General features: G+C 32.3%; 1 protein-coding gene and 1 pseudogene across 8 annotated transcripts in view; one reads left to right on the top strand and one right to left on the bottom strand.

Annotated features, from left to right (window-relative positions):
- LOC142240706 (guanine nucleotide exchange factor DBS) overlaps nucleotides 1-21,764 on the bottom strand; it is a 381,804-nt gene that overhangs the window by 246,373 nt on the left and 113,667 nt on the right. For 6 of the 8 annotated variants that reach the window (XM_075312409.1, XM_075312412.1, XM_075312415.1 and 3 more), the window contains 6 exons: nucleotides 19,171-19,401; nucleotides 18,947-19,096; nucleotides 15,985-16,097; nucleotides 7,220-7,478; nucleotides 6,845-7,153; nucleotides 6,569-6,778 (listed from right to left, as the gene is read on the bottom strand). In XM_075312409.1, the coding sequence (XP_075168524.1) occupies nucleotides 6,569-6,778; nucleotides 6,845-7,153; nucleotides 7,220-7,478; nucleotides 15,985-16,097; nucleotides 18,947-19,096; nucleotides 19,171-19,401 (1,272 nt within the window). The remainder of the gene's footprint in view (nucleotides 1-6,568; nucleotides 6,779-6,844; nucleotides 7,154-7,219; nucleotides 7,479-15,984; nucleotides 16,098-18,946; nucleotides 19,097-19,170; nucleotides 19,402-21,764) is intronic. The other 2 variants (XM_075312411.1, XM_075312410.1) reach the window with 2 other exon arrangements.
- On the top strand, nucleotides 1,690-1,841 carry LOC142242156 (U4 spliceosomal RNA; annotated as a pseudogene).

The raw sequence follows: 21,764 nt of genomic DNA on the forward strand, positions 1-21,764 counted from the left end.
TTACAGAAAATTTTGTCAAAATTATATTTGATTTTGTCAAAACTTTATTACTATAGAAAATTTTGCCAAATTTTATTTCTATAGAAAATTGTGTCAAAATTTTTTTGTAGAAATTTCGTCAAAATTTTATTTTTAATGAAAATTTTGTCAATATTTTATTTTAATAGAAAATTTTTGCAAAATTTCATTTCTATAGAAAATTTTGTCAAAATTGGAAGAGTCACAAAAGTCAAATGGTATGAACAAAATGGGTAAATTATCGGTTGTCCTTTCAATGGAACAGATATCCACTTGTCCATTCGCAACAAGTACAGAAGTTTGATTCCAGAAAATTTCTTTAGCAACTGGGTTTCTTCGGCAATGGTTGCTTTGGAATCTATCTTGTTGTCACTTTAACATAATTGTTTGGCGCCCGAGCAGGGACTTAATCGAAATACTATGTGGAAAACCACGAAATTTTAATTAACAAGACATACATACTATTTTTTTGCCGTAGTGGTAAGTAAAGCTCTCTTCATTAGTCGGAAGAGTTCCAAAAGTCAACGGTATGAACAAAACGTATAAATTATCGGTTATCCATTCAATCAAACAGATATCCACTTGTCCATTCGCAACAAGTACGGAAGTTTGATCCCAGAAAATTTCTTTAGCAACTGGGTTTCTTCGGCAATGGTTTCTTTGGAATCTATCTTGTTGTCACTTTAACATAATTGTTTGGCGCCCGAGCAGGGACTTAATCGAAATATTATGTGGAAAACCACGAAATTTTAATTAACAAGACATAATATTTTTTTGCCGTAGTGGTAAGTAAAGCTCTCTTTATTAGTCGGAAGAGGCCCAAAAGCCAACGGTATGAACAAAACGTGTAAATTATCGGTTATCCATTCAATCAAACAGATATCCACTTGTCCATCCGCAACTAGTGCAGGAGTTTGATTCCAGAAAATTTCTTCAGCATCTAGCTTTCTTCCATAACAGTTGCTTTGCAATCTATCTTGTTTTCCTGGGAGGCGACTTTTATAAAAAAAAACACATTTCACTTAGAAACGAAACAAATATATTAAAAAAAAACAAGTTTATTACTTATTAAGTAACAAAAAAAAAAAAACTAAAAACAATTATTTTTTTAAATAGATTAGATATAATAGTGTATGCTTTGAAACGACTGAGCGATCGGGAGATATCACAAAAACAAAAAATGGCTTCGCTTCACGGGCTATGTTTAGCATTCTAGGGTTAATATAATTGATTGGCGCCCGAGCAGGGACTTCACTGAAATACCATTACGGAAAACCAAGATAATGGTAAGCTTGGAAGCTAGTGCTTCTGCACTTGCCTACATACTGGTGGCTTCGACATAGTGCCTGCTTCTGTATTGGATTCCTTTTGTATATACAGTGAAACTTCCGAAATTTTGTCCACATTTGGGAGTTGTCCGATTTTCAGAGTGTTCAAAGTTGAAAGGTTTCACTGTAACTTACTTTCGCACCAATTTCTTTGGGCGTTTAGCTTGTTTTTCTCTAAGCTTTAGAATGTTTGCACTGAAACATGATTGCTTGGCGACTTTCTCGAAATACTACTGCGGAAAATCACGATAAAATCTTTACCGCTAAATCGTTATGTCCATACTTGAAGTATTAAGAAATTAATTCTTGTGCATGGGGCCACGCGTTCCAACATGTTCTGCGAAGTTTTGCGCAGAGGCGATATCGTAACTAATGAGGTTCCATCGATGCGCGATTATTGCTAGTATTAAAAAACTAATGCTCCAAGAAAAAGCAATTATCCCGGTTAATAAGTACATTATCCTTTATAGCACCATCTGAATATATAACAAAATATTTTGAAATAAACAAAATATTTTGCTGATTCATTTCCCCTTCCTATTGAGTTAATTAAACACAATATGAAACACTTAAACTCACTTGAAAATCAGCACTGCTATGAGTAACATCCTTGCAAATTTGTATGGGACAAGACCAACGACGCCTTTCAGCATCTTGATTTATGTAGGATATAAACATGATTGCTTGGAGAAATTAGATGACATTAACATGGATTCAAATTTGTAACAATGAACCACGAACACTCGTTATCATTCACTACACATGGATTAATCACTTCCCATGTTCCGGGTTAATTATATTCGTTCATCTGATTTTTTTTTTTGTTTTTCTCAATTTACATATTTATTTTTTTTTATTTTTCTTTTTGTAATCTACACCAGAAGCTATTCTAAGAATTTTCTATTTTCACGCGCGCGCGCTTATTAGAATCGCTGTAATCTTAAACCAAAACAATTCAAGCAAAGGTTGATTCTAAACTAAATGAGCGGATAATGGATGGTGGACAAAAGCGAATCCCGTCGGGCTAATGAGTCACAAATCATCAGAATATTTCCAGCATCCAATTCATGAGAGAAGGCAAAACAGAGATTAAAAACCAATTTTTTTGTTTTGTTTGTTTTATTTTTCACTTTATTATACGACAAGGAAACCTCGGAATTATAAAAGCGGCATCATCACACTTATGAGCACAAAACTATATAATTTTTTTTTTAATCATAACACATTCGAGGAGGTAGGGGTAAAATCGTAAAAAAACCAAGAGAAATGAAATTTCGCCCATAAATCCAAAAACAAAATGATATTCCAACAGCTCACGACGAATTTAAAATAAATTTGTAATTACAGCCATGCCAGTTTTCCAAACAAAACTAAATTCAATATGAGTTTGAGTCTCAGTAGTTGCTAGTAGTGCGATTGTTGGTTTTGTTTTTAGCATCATCTGAGGGATGTCTAGAAAATCGTATAGGTCAGGCAGCCGGTACGTGAGATTGTATGTGCTAATCTACATACGAATGATGATGTGTTGATGCTTGAAGCTGTTATGTAGGGTGAGATAAGTCGTCTGAAATGGACTGACGAGCTGAGCTTATCAATCAGTGTAGAAATATCGTACCTTAACCCTGAAAAGGTTAAGAGTACCATTTTGTTCTCGTTCTGAAGTAAAGTACGGAATACAAAAGTCAAAGACTTTTTGTGCTAAAAAACTTTGAAAATTTGAAGTCGATATTTTTGATAGTCAAATCGTTTATTGGTGCTCTTTAAAATCGACTTTTGATAATGGCTGATAATTCCTGCTTCGACCGAACACCAAAAAGTTTTTCAACGGTGGATTATCCCATTTCAGTAATGCTGGTGACATTTCTGAGGGTTTCAAAGCTTCTCTAAGTGGTTTCACTGCAATGTGGAACGCCGTTCGGACTCGGCTATAAAAAGGAGGTCCCTTGTCATTGAGCTTAACATGGAATCGGACAGCACTCAGTGATAAGAGAGAAGTTCACCACTGTGGTATCATAATGGACTGAATAGTCTAAGTGAGCCTGCTACATCGGGCTGCCACCTAACCTAACCTAACCATAATGGCAAAAATTCGATTGAGGATTTCGAACGTTGATTAAGTTCGGCTGATACAAGAGCCATCATTATTAGCTGTCACTTTAGTTGTTATTGTGAAGCATCTACATAAAGTTCGAGGAAGAGAGCTATATCATTTGGATGAAGCCAGAGTGATATAGGGATCAAATAACAGGTTGTCAAATTTTTTTTTTTTTTATTATTCAACATTCCCTTCAAGAGCGATACAACGATTATAACGACCTTCCAATTTTTTGATACCATTTTGGTAGTACTCCTTCGGTTTTGCCTCAAAATAGGCCTCAGTTTCGGCGACCACCTCTTCATTGCAGCCAAATTTTTTCCCTGTGAGCATCCTTTTGAGGTCTGAGAACAAGAAAAAGTCGCTGGGGGCCAGATCTGGAGAATACGGTGGGTGGGGAAGCAATTCGAAGCCCAATTCATGAATTTTTGCCACCGTTCTCAATGACTTGTGGCACGGTGCGTTGTCTTGGTGGAACAACACTTTTTTATACCCTCCATCATAGGATAGGATATTAACTTTGTCATTCCGTTTGTAACACATCGAAATATTGCTCTAAGACCCCATAAAGTATATATATTCTGGGTCGTGGTGAAATTCTGAGTCGATCTAAGCATGTCCGTCCGTCCGTCCGTCTGTTGAAATCACGCTAACTTCCGAACGAAACAAGCTATCGACTTGAAACTTGGCACAAGTAGTTGTTATCGATGTGGGTCGGATGGTATTGAAAATGGGCCATATCGGTCCACTTTTACGTATAGCCCCCATATAAAGGGACCCTCAGATTTGGCTTGTGGAGCCTCTAACAGAAGCATATTTCATCCGATCCGGCTGAAATTTGGTACATGGTGTTGGTATATGGTCTCTAACAATCATGCAAAAATTGGTCCACATCGGTCCATAATTATATATAGCCCCCATATAAACCGATCCCCAGATTTGGCTTGCGGAGCCTAAAAGAGAAGCAAATTTCATCCGATCCGGCTGAAATTTGGCACATGGTGTTGGTATATGGTCTCTAACAATCATGCAAAAATTGGTCCACATCGGTCCATAATTATATATAGCCCCCATATAAAGCGATCCCCAGATTTGGCTTGCGGAGCCTCAAAGAGAAGCAAATTTCATCCGATCCGACTGAAATTCGGTACATGATGTTGGTATATGGTCTCTAACAACCATGCAAAAATTGGTCCACATCGGTCCATAATTATATAAAGCGCCCATATAAACCGATCCCCAGATTTGGGTTCCGGAGCCTCAAAGAGAAGCAAATTTCATCCGATCCGCCTGAAATTTGGTACATGATATTGGTATATGGTCTCTAACAACCATGCAAGAATTGGTCCACATCGGTTCATAATTATATATAGCCCCCATATGAACCGATCCCCAGATTTGGCTTGCGAAGTCTCCAAGAGAAGCAAATTTCATCCAATCCGGTTGTAATTTGGAACATGGTGTTAGTATATGATCTTTAACAAGCGTGCCAGAATTGGTCCATATCGGTCCATAATTATATATAGCCCCCATATAAAACGTTCTCCAGATTTGACCTCCGGAGCCTCTTGGAGGAGCAAAATTCATCCGATCCGGTTCAAATTAGGAACGTGGTGTTAGTATACGGTCGCTAACAACCATACCAAAATTGGTCCAATCACACAAAAATTTGTCCATATCGGTTCATAATCATGGTTGCCACTAGAGACAAAAATAGTCTACCAAAATTTTATTTCTATAGAAAATTTTGTAAAAATTTGATTTCTAGAGAAAATTTTGTTAAAATTTTACTCGGTTCATAATAAAATGTTCATCATTGTCAAAATTTTATTTCTATAGAAAATTTTGTTTAAATTTTATTCGGTTCATAATCATGGTTGCCACTCGAGCCAAAAATAATCTACCAAGATTTTATTTCTATAGAAAATTTTGTCAAAAGTTTATTTCTATAGAAAATTTTGTGAAAATTTTATTTCTATAGAAAATTTTGTTAAAATTTTATTTCTGTAGAAAATTTTGTCAAAATTTTATGTCTACTTTGTCAAACTTATATACGTATTGGATCGATCTTTTTTGATTTAATATATACCACGTATGGACTTACATACAATTTAGAAGATGGTGTTAGGAGGTTTTAAGATACCTTGCCATCGGCAAGCGTTACCGCAACTTAAGTAATTCGATTGTGGATGGCAGTGTTTAGAAGAAGTTTCTACGCAATCCATGATGGAGGGTACATAAGCTTCGGCCTGGCCGAACTTACGGCCGTATATACTTGTTCTTCTTCATATGGGGCCGTTTTGCCGCGATTTCGACCTTCAAACGCTCCAATAACGCCATATAATAGTCACTGTTGATGGTTTTTCCTTTCTCAAGATAATCGATAAAAATTATTCCATGCGCATCCTAAAAAACAGAGCCCACTAACCGTATTCTCCAGGTCTGGCCCTCAGTGACTTTTTCTAGTTCTCAGACCTCAAAAGGATGCTCGCAGGGAAAAAATTTGGCTGCAATGAAGAGGTGATCGCCGAAACTGAGGCCTATTTTGAGGCACAATCGAAGGAGTACTACCAAAATGGTATCAAACAATTGGAAGGTCGCTATAATCGTTGTATCGCTCTTGAAGGGAAATATGAATTTTGACAAAAAAAATGTGTTTTTCTTTCTTAGACCGGGGACTTATCAGCCAACCTGTTACCTATTGTAAGACATATTAACTTTTTAATATTTTACGATAGAGTTCGTTCATTAAAATAGGGATCATTCCCTATTGAGCTATTTTGTTTCGACTTTATAAGTTTAGAAGTCTGTCGGCTTTAAGAGGATTCTCCCAAAGGTGAAGTTCACAATTCCGAGATACTAGCGAGAAAAAATTTCGGACTTCGCTGGACAGGCTCCGCATCTGCGTTAAATTTTACATATAGCTCCAAGGGACTTTTATCGCAAATTTTGAGTTCTAGGGATTGTTTAAGATATATTGTTTCCTATTTTAATGCTAGCCTGTTATCAAGGCAGGCCGGTTCTTCCTTTCCTTTCCTCTCCTTTCCTTTCTTTTCTTTTCCTTCCTTTTTTCTTCCTTTATATCTAAATATGGTATATAAAAAAATTCCCTTGCATGACAACTTACCTGCGATACTAAAGCTTTGGTTTCTGGTGTAGTGCTTTCTAAGAAGATCTTTTTGAATTCACTAGGACTAGATAGTTTAAACTCTGATGCTGAGGCTATAAAAGCCTGAATTTCATGGAGACTCTGTTCGGCCAATTCATGGGAAGATGAGCATTTCTCTATACGCTGTGAGGTAAGTAATTCTACACCATTTGCACACCATTCATTAGCCTAAAATGGAAGAGAAATCGAAAGTAAACAAAAAAAGAAAACTTCAGTTATTGTCTCTCGTCTTACCTTTTCAACTCTCTCCATAAGTTCACGATTTTTATTTAAAATTTCCAAACGTTTTTGCAGACGCTCTGTAATGATATCACAAACTCGTTGCAGTTCATCGCATTTGGGTTGAACTATTTCCCAGGGATAAACACCACGTGAGCCGATAAGTTGTTGACCAGCAGCAATAACCTCAGCTGCCTTATCTATATCCAGAGTGCATTGACTTTGAAATTCTTTGGTTTCTTCAATAAGGCTATCGACACGGATAACGCTTTCACCGATTTCGGTCATTTCTGAGATAGAGCTCATATGGGTATCGAAACAAATCTGAAAGTAAGGGAAGAATTCGATGAAAGGCAATGAAATTTTAAATGATTTTTAGTGGAAGCCTACCTGTAACTCCTTAAAACTCTGTTCAAATTTCCTTAGCTCCAGACATTGTTGCAAGCGATTGCTGTGGGTACGCCAAAATTCATCGAAACGCCTTTCGGTCTCCTCCAATTGTACCAATAATCTACGATAGTCCCGGCAATCATCATGGTATTGAGGTTTTTTCAATTTATATTGTTGGTGATAGATAATTTGATGACGTTTAATTAATTGTGGTTGCGTTGAGGGAGGATGTATTGTTGTCGTTTGCCCTGCACTGGATCTGCATAATTACTCAATGACCATTAAAAATTGTTAGCATATAGCCGCATTAGGATTTTTAAGGATTTTCAAAATAGCGTTTTTTTTTTATTTTGCATAGACGCGGATTGTGCAGCATTCAGTTAGTTCGAATTAATTCAAGAATTTTGGATGACAGGGTTCGCATGTTTTGATTTTTTCGTTTTCAATATGTTTTACGATCGATCGATGAATGGGCGGGTTGTTGTATCGATTATGAATTTTACACAAAACAAATACACATTTAGATAAAGAGCGCGTTACATGTGAGAGCATTGCGTGAGAAAGTTTGAAAGAGAGAGAGAGACACACAAGATTTTGTTTTGATGATCAATGAGAGATGTTAACATTGATTGATTTGTACACATTGTTATTTTTAAGAAGTGTGTGAGAGAGAGAGAGAAAGTGTGTGTATATGTGGCAGAGAAAGAGAGGCAGAGATCAAAAAGTAGAGGTTTTAGAATGTGGGATTAGGTCTTGTGTTAATTGTGTTGTAGAGCGAAATTATGTGTGCGGAAGGAAATGTTTTATTAGTTTACAGTGTTTGTGGGTCTTTCCTTTCAGGTTAAATATGGAGATCATTGATTCAATTTTTTCCCAGGAATCTGTGTACATCACTCACGCTCTTGTGTTAATCGTCTTGTAGAGCGAATTATGTGTGCGGAAGGAAAGGTTTTATTAGTTTACAGTGTTTGTGGGTCTTTCTTTTCAGGTTAAATATGGAGACCATTGATTTCATTTCTTCCCAGGAGTCTGTGTACATCAGGCTCCACTATTTGGAAGAAATGTTTCAAATTTCTTGTCAACATTTCTTACACGAACATTGATCGTGTTCTATTTCGACCACAGCAAAAGCTCGTGTAGCCTTATCTACCAAATACTGGAGACATCCTGCTGGAGTTCTAAGGAGAGCGTTGTGACCGGTCTGAATGTTATTCCATAGCGTGTCATTTGTCTTAGATGATGCCTAGTTTAACACTGACCGGCCAATTGCCTTATACTCGTATATAGTCAACAAGGGTGCGGATAAACCTCAAAAGCTGCCGAGAAAAAAATTTTCAGCGGTGGATTATCCCACCTCAGTAATGCTGGTGACTTTTCTGACTGTTTCAAAGCTTCTACAAGTGGTTTCATTGCAATATGGAATGCCGTTCGGACTCGGCTATAAAAAGGAGGTCCCTTGTCATTCAGCTTAACATGGAATCGGGCAGCATTCAATGACAAGAGAGAAGTTAACCACTGTGGTATCACTATGGACTGGATAGTCTAAATCAGCCTGAAATAGGCAATAATCGTTCTACGATTATATAATAAATAGTACCACTGAGAACTTCGGGCCTTCTGCTCCACCATAGAGAGCTTTGGACCTACTGGGAAGACACCAGTTCCGATTATCTACAAATCGTGGTGCAATGGTTAGCATGCCCGCCTTGCATACACAAGGTCGTGGGTTCGTTTCCTGCTACTCGGCTATAAAAAGGAGGTCCCTTGTCATTGAGCTTAACATGGAATCGGGCAGCACTCAGTGATAAGAGAGAAGTTCACCACTGTGGTATCACAATGGACTGAATAGTCTAAGTGAGCCTGATACATCGGGCTGCCACATAACCTAACCGTCTACAAATCGACGACATCGCGAATGACTGTTCCCATCGGATCAGATCAAACCAAACCAACTTAAGACCTTAGATCGGTTCTATTCAAACTCTCATTTGAAATTACCAAGTATTTGAAGAGTTAACTTTCGTTTCTAAGCCTAAGAATATTAAATGAATGCACGGAATATGGGTCTTTACAGCAAACAGTGTTTACTGTTCAGAGAATGAAACCGGTCCATTTTTTGTCGTCAGCGGATGACACTAAATTGCCTTCAGCGGCGGCTTGACAGCTAAGCCGATATCAACATGTCTCTTCGGCGGCAGACAATTATCCATTATAACATCAATTTAAAGTTTTGATTGAGTCGAGATTCGTCGGCGGCTTCGACTGGTAAAAATAGTCGGCGGCGTATCAAATCGGCGGCTTCATTCTCTGTTACTGTTCATTGAATGAACTTGTCACCACATCCAGAGAGACAGAAATAAGCCGATTCATACTTGTAGGTGGCTACTGGCACTCCGGCGACTTGACGGCCAAGATTCTATTAAAAAATCAAACTAAAAGGAACGTATAACCAATTTTAAATTAAATTTAAATTTTATTCATTGGTGTTAGGCATTAATTTTAATGATTTCTTATTGAATCGTAGCCCTGGATTAGTTTGGGTCAAACGGGAAAAAATTGAAGCTTTTCAGTCAAAATGAGCCGACCTAATCGGAGTCGGATGCCTGTAAAATTTCCTTGGCGCGATTCTGCATCCAGATCTTTCTGAACGAATTACTACCATTAGGTTTGGGAGCCACCGTGGTGCAATGGTTAGCATGCCCGCCTTGCATACACAAGGTCGTGGGTTCGATTCCTGCTTCGACCGAACACCAAAAAGTTTTTCAGCGGTGGATTATCCCACCTCAGTAATGCTGGTGATATTTCTGAGGATTTCAAAGCTTCTCTAAGTGGTTTCTCTGCAATGTGGAACGCCGTTCGGACTCGGCTATAAAAAGGAGGTCCCTTGTCATTGTGCTTAACATGGAATCGGGCAGCACTCAGTGATAAGAGAGAAGTTCACCGATGTGGTATCACAATGGACTGAATAGTCTAATAGTCTTTTCTTTAAATAAAAATAAAATTTTGGTAGATTATTTTTGGCTCGAGTGGCAACCAATTTTTGTGTGATTGGGGATCGGCTATATATAACTATAGACCGATATAGACCAATTTTGACATGGTTATTAGCGGCCTTATACTACCACCATGTTGCAAATTTCAACCGGATCGGATGAATTTTGCTCATCCAAGAGGCTCCGGAGATCAAATCTGGGGAACGATTTATATGGGGGCTATATATAATTATGGACCGATATGGACCAATTCTTGCGTGTTTGTTAGAGACCACATTCTAACACCATGTTCAAAATTTCAACTGGATCGGATGAATTTTGCTCCTCCAAGAGGCTCCGGAGGACAAATCTGGGGATCGATTTATATGGGGGCTATATATAATTATGGACCGATATGGACCAATTCTTGCATGGTTGTTAGAGACCATATACTAACACCACGTACCAAATTTCAACCGGATCGGATGAATTTTGCTCCTCTAAGAGGCTCCGGAGGTCAAATCTGGGGATAGGCTTATATGGGGGCTATATATAATTATGGGTCGATGTGGACCAATTTTTGCATGGTCATTAGAGGACATATACCAACACCATGTACCGAATTTCAGCCGAATCGAATGAAATTTGCTTCTCTTAGAGCAATCGCAAACCAAATTTGGGGATCGGTTTATATGGGGGCTATATATAATTATGGACCGATGTGGAAAAATTTTTGCATGGTTGTTAGAGACCATATACTAACACCATGTACCAAATTTCATCCGGATCGGATGAAGATTGCTTCTCTTAGAGCAATCGCAAGCCAAATTTGGGGGTCCGTTTATATGGGGGCTATACGTAAAAGTGGACCGATATGGCCCATTTTCAATACCATCCAACCTACATCAATAACAACTGCTTGTGCCAAGTTTCAAGTCGATAGCTTGTTTCGTTCGGAAGTTAGCGTGAGTTCAACAGACGGACGGACGGACATGCTCAGGTCGACTCAGAATTTCACCACGAACCAGAATATATATACTTTATGGGGTCTTAGAGCAATATTTCGATGTGTTACAAACGGAATGACAAAGTTAATATACCCCCATCCTATGGTGGAGGGTATAAAAATAAATAAACTTAAATTTAATACGGAACCTCAGCCATGAGTTCTCTCAGCCATAAAGGTTAATATTTGCATATAGCTTCCTAAGAGATTTGAGAGAGGGAGATTTTGACATATGACATTATCCTTTTTATAAAATTGAGCTCTTTCCCAAACGTTCGAGAAAAAAAAACAAGAAGCAGGCGCCGTAAATAACGGTTACCCAGAAAATATTAACTCAAAATCAAATAAATGAAATTCTCCTATTAAAAGTTTCATCCTATCATTTATTTTACGTTGAAAAATAACTGTTTTACATGAGTATTTTTTAAGTCACAAAATAATTTTAAGTCACGAGAAAATAACGTTTTCGATAGCATTTATAACCGTCCCTTACAAGAAGTTATGGCAACAGTGATAGCTAATGGATGCTATATTTTCTTTAAAGAAAAACGAATCCCAAAACTATAGCATATCCTTAGGCAGCAACTGTAAATTGTGAGTTTCTTTGAAGTGCACAATGAAATGAATTTGTGGTGGTGGTGATGGTGGTGAGTATATAAATTGTAAACTGTTGGATGGTGGAATTTGTGTAGATAAAATGGTGAGTAGAAAAAAGCAATGTGTTTATAAACGTTTGAATTTATTAACAATGTTTTTTTTTCTCATTGGTTTTTCTAAATATTTTTTTCTTTCTTTAGTGAACAAACATGCAAACACCGAGACTACTATAAATGCTTGTTTTTTTGTTTTTGGTTATGGAGAAAAACCTAAATTAACTTAAATATTTAACTAAGACTAACCGTAATGGTATGGAAATGAATGGATTAATTTCGTTCTACAAATTATAAAATGGCCAAAAGAATCGAAAATTGAATTGAAAATAATCAAATTTAAATGATTTGGATGATCTTTTTTCTATGGACAGATTTATTCGAGAAAAATAATTACCAAATGGTAAAAAAGTGATTATACCATTAAGGTATGGTAAAAATAATCTATAAAATTTTGAAGAAAATTTTACCAAAAAACTACCAAACAAAAAAATCTTGTTTTCTATAGAAAAAAATTTTTCAAAATTTTCTATAGAAATAAAATTTTCATAAAATGTTTTTATGAAAATAAAACAAAAAGAAATAAAATTGTGACAAAAATTTTTATGGAAATAAAATTTTGACAAAATTTTCTATAGAAATAAAATTTTGATAACATTTTTATGGAAATAAAATTTTGAAAAATGTTTCTATAGAAATAAAATTTTGACAAAATAAAATTTTTCCAAAATGTTATTTCCATAAACAATTTTGTAAAAATTTTATTTCTATAGAAAATTTTGTCACAATTTTATTTCTATAGAAAATTTTGTCAAAATTTTATTTCTATAGAAAATTTTGTCAAAATTTTATTTCTATGGAAAATTTTGTCAAAATTTTAGTTCTTGGAAAAAAATGTCAAAATTTTTTTTTTATAGAAAATTCCTACAGAAAATTATGTCACCATTTTATTTCTATAGAAAATTTTATCCAAATTTTATTTTTATAGAAAATTTGTTCAAATTTTATTTCTATAGAAAATTTTGTCAAAATTTTATTTTTATAGAACATTTTGTCCAAATTTTATTTCTATAGAACATTTTCTCAAAATTTTATTTCTACAGAAAATCTTGTCAAAATTTTATTTCTATAGGAAAAATATTGTCAAAATTTTGTTTCTATAGAAAATGTTGTCAACATTTTATTTCTATAGAAAATTTTGTCAAAATTTTATTTCTATAGAAAATTTTGTCAAAATTTTATTTCTATAGAAAATTTTCTTAAAATTTTATTTCTAAAGAAAATTTTATCAACATTTTATTTTTATAGAAAATTTTGTCAAAATTTTATTTCTATAGAAAAATTTTTCAAAATTTTATATCCATACAAAAATTTATCAAAATTTTATTTCTATAGAAAATTTTGTCAACATTTTACTTCTATAGAAATTTTTTTCAAAATTTTATTTCCATAAAAAATTTGTCACAATTTTATTTTTTTTTTTATTTCTATAAAAAAAAAAAAAAAAATATTTCCAAATTTTATTTCTATAGAAAATTTAGCAAAAATTTTTTTCTTTAGAAAATTTCGTGAAAATTTTATTTCTATAGAAAATTTTGTCAAAATTTTATTTCTATAGAAAATTTTGTCAAAATTTTATTTCTATAGAATTTTTTTCAAAATTTTATTTCCATGAAAAATTTTATCAAAATTTTATTCATTCGCCCGAACCGAAACATGTACAGTTCAGGCGTGTATAGATTTGTATCTGGCGTTTTCTTTTCAATGGCTCTATTAACCATGTTCCTTAATCTATATCTGTCCATAAAGCTCGAAAAATAATTGTATAATTGATATAATGCATTTGGACGTCAATTGCCTGTTTCGGTATCAGGCTAACATGAATTTTTTTTTCAAAATTTTATTTCCATAAAAAAAATTGTCGCAATTTTATATATTTTTTTTCTTTCAAAATTTTATTTCTATAGAAATTTTTTCAAAATTTTATTTCCTTTTTTTTTATTTTAATAAAAAAAATTATCAAAATTTTATTTCTATAAAAAAATTTGGTAAACAAATTTTTTATAGAAAATTTTCTTAAAATTTTATTTCTAAAGAAAATTTTATCAAAATTTTATTTCTATAGAAAATTTTGTCAAAATATTATTTCTATGGAAAAAATTTTCAAAATGTTATTTCCATAAAAAATTTTATCAAAATTTTATTTCTATAGAAAATTTTGTCAAAATTTAATTTCTATAGAAATTTTGTCTCAATTTTATTTCTATAGAAAATTTTATCAAAATTTTATTTCTATAGAAAATTTTGTAAAAATTTTATTTCTATAGAAAATTTTGCCAATATTTTATTTCTATAGAAAATTTTGTCAATATTTTATTTCTATAGACAATTTTGTCAATATTTTATTTCTATAGAAAATTTTGTCAACATTTTATTTCTATAGAAAATTTTGTCAAAATTTTATTTCTATAGAAAATTTTGTTTCCATAAAAAATGTTGTCAGATTTTTATTTCTAGAGAACATTTTTTTTTTAATTTTATTTCCATAAAAAATTTTGTCACAATTTTATTTCCATAAAAAAATTTAACAAAGTTTTATTTCTATAGAAAATTTTGTCAAAATTTTATTTCCATAAAAAATTTTGTCACAATTTTATTTCTTTTTTTATTTCCATAAAAAAATGTTATCAACATTTTATTTCTATAGAAAATTTTTTCAAAATTTTATTTCTATAGATTTTTTTTTTTAATTTTATTTCCATAAAAAATTTTGTCACAATTTTATTTCTATAAAAAATGTTATCAGAATTTTATTTCTATAGAAAATTTTGTGAAAATTTTATTTCTATAGATAATTTTGTCAAAATTTTATTTCTATAGAAAATTTTGTCAAAATTTTATTTCTATAGAAAATTTTATCAAAATTTTATTTCTATAGAAAATTTTGTAAATTTTTTTTTTAGAAAATTTCGTGAAAATTTTATTTCTATAGAAAATTTCGTGAAAATTTTATTTCTATAGAAAATTTTGCCAATATTTTATTTCTATAGAAAATTTTGTCAATATTTTATTTCTATAGACAATTTTGTCAATACTTTATTTCTATAGAATTTTTTTTTTTAATTTTATTTCTATAGAAAATTTTGTAAATTTTTTGTGTTGTTACTAGCATTACTGAGGTCGGATAATCCACCGCTCGAAAACGTTTTGCTGTTTGGTCGTAACTGGGTTCGAATCCACGACCCTGTGAATGCAAGGCGGACATTCTAACCATTGCACCACGGTGGCATGCGCAGGTTAGAAGACGCATTTCTCTGATACAAAGAATTTTTACTTGACCAAGAGATTATAAACTTATCATTCGACTTTAAAATGGATATTTTGAGATAAAAGAAAATTCCTATTGACTAAGGACAAGTTGGTCTTAATGAGAACTATTTTCCAATCAGTGCCGTCCATTTTCATGACGTATAACACTTTAAAGCACCCTCAAAGGAAGATATTCCCACATTTTTATGACATGATCACAAAAAATCCGTAAATACCATTACAATAAAATAAAACATAAAAAATTGGACATGATACAAACAATATAATTTGAAATATACTAGAATTTACTCAGATTCACAGAATAGTATGATAACAAGCACAAATGAAGCCGTAACCGTTAAACCGAAATTAGAGTAATTGTTTATATTTTTGTTCGAGATACAAACTTCTTTCCAAATTCATTTCAAAATAATATAAAGAGGATTTGAACTAAATGAACCTAAAACTAAATATAAATCGCTTTTGGTTATACAAACAGATCACATTTTTTTTTTTGACTTAGTTATTACAAAACCAGTGCAGAGCTAAAACTTAATAAACATTGAAAAAATTTTATATGAAAATATTATAGGTTTGTTATAAAAAAGAGCGAGAGAGAGATAGTAAACTAAAATTTCCACATTTTTTTTTTTGTTATTCCAAAGGAACTTAAAGGTTAGTTGAGGGATTACAAAGGGTAATCGATTAATAAGATTTGAAGTAAATCTTTTTGTTAAATATACAAAAGAATTTAAGAGAAAGCTTTAATGGAATTTCCATAAATAAAACAAAGCTTCAACCCGTACTTTATTGGGATCTAGTACTTACCGTTCTATGGAGCTAACATTGCCAGTACGTTCTGAGAATTCTTTAATTTCCTCATTGGACTTAATATTATTGAGCAAGGTTTCACCATGTTTGGCTGCTGCTAAAATTTCATCCTAAAAATATTGAAGACAAAAAGGGTTTGTGAGAAAATGAGTTTACAAGAGGAGATTAAGTGACTCAACACATTCATGGCGATTAACGATAGGCGACTCCCCGAAAAATCTTCTCAGCCATGTTAATGCTTAAGAAATTTGGTGATTTACTATAACGGTTGCCACTAGTGCCAAAAATAATCTACTAAAATTTAAAGAAAATTTTACCAAAAATCTGCAAACAAAAAACTCTTTTTTTTTGAAATTTTTGATCAAATTCTTGTGGTTAGTATGAAAAACATGCTTTTTCTTCGCAAGAAAGGTTTTATTTCTTATTTTAGCAATATCTATAGAAAATTTAGTCAAAATTTTATTTCTATAGAAAATTTTGTCAAAATTTTATTTCTAGAGAAAATTTTGTCAAAATTTTATTTCTATAGAAAATATTGTCGAAATTTTATTTCTATAGAAAATTTAGTCAAAATTTTATTTCTATAGAAAATTTAGTAAAAATTTTATTTCTATAGAAAATTTAGTCAAAATTTTATTTCTATAGAAAATTTTGTCAAAATTTTATTTCTATAGAAAATTTTGTCAACATTTTATTTCTATAGAAAATTTTGTCCAAATTTTATTTCTATAGAAAATTTTGTCAAAATTTTATTTCTATAGAAAATTTTGTCAAAATTTTATTTCTATAGAAAATTTTGTCCAAATTTTATTTCTATAGAAAATTTTGTCAAAATTTTATTTCTATAGAAAATTTTGTCAAAATTTTATTTCTATAGAAAATTTAGTTAAAATTTTATTTCTATACAAAATTTTGTCAAAATTTTATTTCTATAGAAAATTTTGTCAACATTTTATTTCTATAGAAAGTTTTTTCAACATTTTATATCTATAGAAAATTTTGTCAAAATTTTATTTCTGTAGAAAATTTTGTCAAAATTTTATTTCTATAGAAAATTTTGTCCAAATTTTATTTCTATAGAAAATTTTGTCAAAATTTTATTTCTATAGAAAATTTTGTCAAAATTTTATTTCTATAGAAAATTTTGTCAAAATTTTATTTCTATGGAAAAATTTGGTCAAAATTGTATTTCTATAGAAAATTTTATTTCTATAGAAAATTTTGTCCAAATTTTATTTCTAGAGAAAATTTTGTCAAAATTTTATTTCTATAGAAAACTTTGTCAAAATTTTATTTCTATAGAAAATTTTGTCCAAATTTTATTTCTATAGAAAATTGTGTCAAAATTTTATTTCTATAAAAAATTTTGCCAAAATTGTATTTCTATAGAAAACTTTGTCCAACTTTTATTTCTATAGAAAATGTTGTCAACATTTTATTTCTATAGAAAATTTTGTCAAAATTTTATTTCTATAGAAAATTTTGTAAAAATTTTATTTCTATAGAAAAATTTTGTCAACATTTTATTTCTATAGAAAATTTTGTCAAAGTTTATTTCTATGTTACAGAAAATTTTGTCCAAATTTTATTTCTATAGAAAATTATGTCGAAATTTTATTTCTATAGAAAACTTTGTCCAACTTTTATTTCTATAGAAAATGTTGTCAAAATTTTATTTCTATAGAAAATTTTGTGAAAATTTTATTTCTATAGAAAATTTTGTGAAAATTTTATTTCTATAGAAAATTTTGTCAAAATTTTATTTCTATAGACAATTTTGTGAAAATTTTATTTCTATAGAAAATATTGTCAAAATTTTATTTCTATAGAAAATTTTGTCAAAATTTTATTTCTATGGAAAATTTTGTCAAAATTTTATTTCTATAGAAAATTTTGTCAAAATTTTATTTTTATAGAAAATTTTGTCAAAATTTTATTTCTATAGACAATTTTTTCAAAATTTTATTTCTATAGAAAATTTTGTCAAAACTTTATTTCTATAGAAAATTTTGTCAAAATTTTATTTCTATAGAAAATTTTGTCAAAATTTTATTTCTATAAAAATTTTGTCACAATTTTATTTCTATAGAAAATTTTATTTGTGTAGAAACTTTTGTCAAAATTTTATTTCTATAGAAAATTTTGTCAAAATTTTATTTCTATAGAAAATTTCAAAATTTTATTTCTATAGAAAATTCTGTCAAAATTTATTTCTATAGAAAATGTTGTCCAAAGTTTATTTCTATAGAAAATTTTTTTCAAATTTTATTTCTATAGAACATTTTGTCAACATTTTATTTCTATAGAAAATTTTGTTCTAAATTTTATTTTTATAGACAATTTTGTCAAAATTTTATTTCTATAGAAGATGTTGTCAAAATTTTATTTCTATAGAAAATTTTGTAAAAATATTATTTCTCCAGAAAATTTTGTCAAAATTTTATTTCTATAGAAAATGTATTCAAAATTTTAATTCTATAGAAAATTTGTCAAAATTTTATTTCTACAGAAAATTTTGTAAAAAATTTATTTCTACAGAAAATTTTGCAAAATATTACTTCTATAGAAATTTTGTCAAATTTAAATTTTTGTAGAAATTTTGTCAAAATTTTATTTCTATAGAAAATTAATGTTGGAATTCTACCAATCTATCAAACAGTAAAAAATCTACTATTTTTTGTAGAATTCTACCAACAGTGGCAACTATGGGGCAATTGATATACTCTCTGAAACCATGCCAAATGTTTTTCTTCCTTATGTATATAATTGAAGCATTCGGAGATTAAATTGATCAGAGAATGCGTTATTCAACATTTTAGGGGAAATGAAAAAAAGTGTCTCCCTACATTAGAAATAAGTCACTTTGGAAGCCTAGTGGTGAGTTTGTCAAAGCTTGATTTACCGATATGATTTCGCCTATTGTCAATCGCATTGATTGTGTTTATGTTTACTCTCTAACCTTTAATCTTTGATAATCAGCTCCTTGATCGTCTAAAAGTTTTTGTGTGGCTTCCACAGAATTTGGAAATTCTGTATCGTGTATGGCTTGTATAAATATATCTAATTCGGCTGAAACTTGATGGGTTAAACTGGAGAATTTTTCCAGGGACTGTATGAAAAGAAATAAAATGGATTATATTAGTTTTTCGATCAAAAATTGCAAGATTCTTTCTGTGTACTTACTATTCTTTGTTGTATCCATTCATGATGTGAATAAATTAACGATCCACCCATATCTGCTGTTAATTGTGACTGTTCTATATACTCATGTAGATCATTTAATGCCGAACATATGACTAAACGAAAACGATATTCATCTTTGGAAAATTTCGTACTAACTTCTGAGATGGCCTTTTGAAAAAGTCCCGATGGCCTTAAGACATAGACCACATGGATAATGCCGGGAAAATATATCTGTAATTGTTAAATTAGAAAGAATTAGATAAAATCAAAATATAGAATGTATATAGATTTTAAAATTCAATAATGATTTGGCAAACAAAGTAAAATAGGTTAGACGAAGGTTACCTATAGAGCCAATGATGTGAAAGGCGAATAAATTACCGTTGAACATATTTGGTGGTCTTAACGTACGGATGCTAGTTTTAGCTCCATGCCGGATGGGGAGCAGCATAGCTCCTCTAGGAAGCGTATTTTATTTCAATTGGTCCGAGCGAAAAAAAAATTCTTAGAAAAGCAAGCGAAAAGGCAATCCGTGTCATTATTATAGGTGGGACACAAATAAGCTTCTCTTTCTTATAAATAGAAGTTGGTACGGCTGCACTTGCCTGCTGGTTAAAATTTCTTGGTTTTTGTCTGCATCTCAAGTGTAGTCGGCAATTGACTTGAAGACCATGTTTCAACACATATACTGATGTTGGCAGCCTCTGGTTAATGAGTCTTACCACTTATTTCACTTCTGGAAATTTGGGGATATCCGCCACCAGATCCTCATGCCACACTATTCACTACATGGACGGCAGAAGTACAAATGCAGTTGAATGTCAGAGTCGATGGCGAAATAATTCCGACTATAAGTTACCCCAAGATTCTCAGGATCACATCACACGACAGGCCGGTGATTGCGGTTGAAAAAATTCAATTCTAAAACAGCTCATCGAATGAATTGCTTATATTGTTGACCTTCGCCAACCAAGGGCAGACTAGGCCACTGACTGAGACATTGAACAATACAAAAATCTCTCTATACAAAGATAGGTGTAATCGTTGTACGAGTGGCTTATTTTTAGCATCGTCTGAGGAATTTATTCCCAGACACGAAATAAGCAATAACAGAGAGACCTCAGTTGAGGTTAGGTAAGGTGGCAGCCCGATGTATCAAGCTCACTTAGACTATTCAGTCCATTGTGATACCACATTGGTGAACTTCTCTCTTATCACTGAGTGCTGACCGATTCCATGTTAAGCTCAATGACAAGGGACCTCCTTTTTATAGCCGAGTCCGAACGGCGTTTCTCATTGCAGTGATACCACTTAGAGAAGTTTTGAAACCCTGAGAAATGTCACCAGCATTACTGAGGTGGGATAATCCACCGCTGAAAAACTTTTTGGTGTTCGGTCGAAGCAGGAATCGAATCCACGACCTTGTGTATGCATGGCGGGCATGCTAACCATTGCACCACGGTGGCTCCCAGTCATGAGCAAAATTTCTCTAATATCATTCAGTGTTAGGTTAGGTTAGGTTAGGTTAAAGTGGCAGCCCGATTAAGATTCAGGCTCACTTAGACTATTCAGTCCATTGTGATACCACATTAACTAAAAGTACCTATTACATATGGGCACTTCTAGTTTTAACCGCTGAACCTTCTTGATTATTTTTCTTTGTTGAACCAACCAGATTGTTCCAAAAACAGTAGCAGACTGCTTAAGTTAACGTTTTCCAGATCCGCCAGTAATCTGAAGCTATATGCTCCTAAAAGTTGCTTGCGCTTTACACAAAATGCAGGACACTCACACAAGAGGTGTTTAATTGATTCTTTTTCCTCCGCATCATGACAGCTCATACAATAGTCATTATACTTCGCGCCAATAGTTTTTGCAAAATCGCCTATCAGGCAGCGACCCGTTATAGCAGATATCAGGAGTGATATCTGACGTCTCGAGAACATTAGCATATCTAGTGTGCGGTTTAAGTTGAAATGGGGCCATATTTGCTTGGTGTCGTTACAACCCTTGCAATTCTCCCATCGAACATTTGCCATCATAACAGCCTTCTCACGCAGCATGAGCTTGCAGGTAGCTAGGGGCATACCAACAAATTCTAGTTCCCCTGGAATATGTAAGGTAGTCCCTAGCCTTGCCAACTCATCCGCTTCGCAGTTCCCCGGTATGTTCCTATGGCCAGGCACCCATATTAGGTGAATATTGTACTGCTCAGCCATCTCATTGAGAGATTTGCGGCAGTCGATGGCCGTTTTCGAGTTGAGGAACACAGAGTCCAAGGATTTTATTGCAGGTTGACTGTCTGAGTATATATTAATGCCCACATTTTTTGGAACATTACTTCTCAGCCAATTCGCCACCTCTCTTATTGCTAATATTTCAGCCTGAAAAACACTACAGTGATTTGGTAATCTTTTCGCTATTCGAAGTTCCAGATCATTAGAATATACTCCGAACCCCACTTGTCCATCCAATTTGGAGCCATCAGTGTAGAAATCTATATATTCTTTATTCCCCGGGGTCTGTGTGCACCACGCCTCACTGTTGGGGATTAGAGTCTCAAACTTTTTGTCGAAAAGTGGACTCGCCAAAGT

This window comes from Haematobia irritans, chromosome 5 (assembly GCF_050003625.1).
Source record: "Haematobia irritans isolate KBUSLIRL chromosome 5, ASM5000362v1, whole genome shotgun sequence".
NCBI lineage: Eukaryota > Metazoa > Arthropoda > Insecta > Diptera > Muscidae > Haematobia > Haematobia irritans.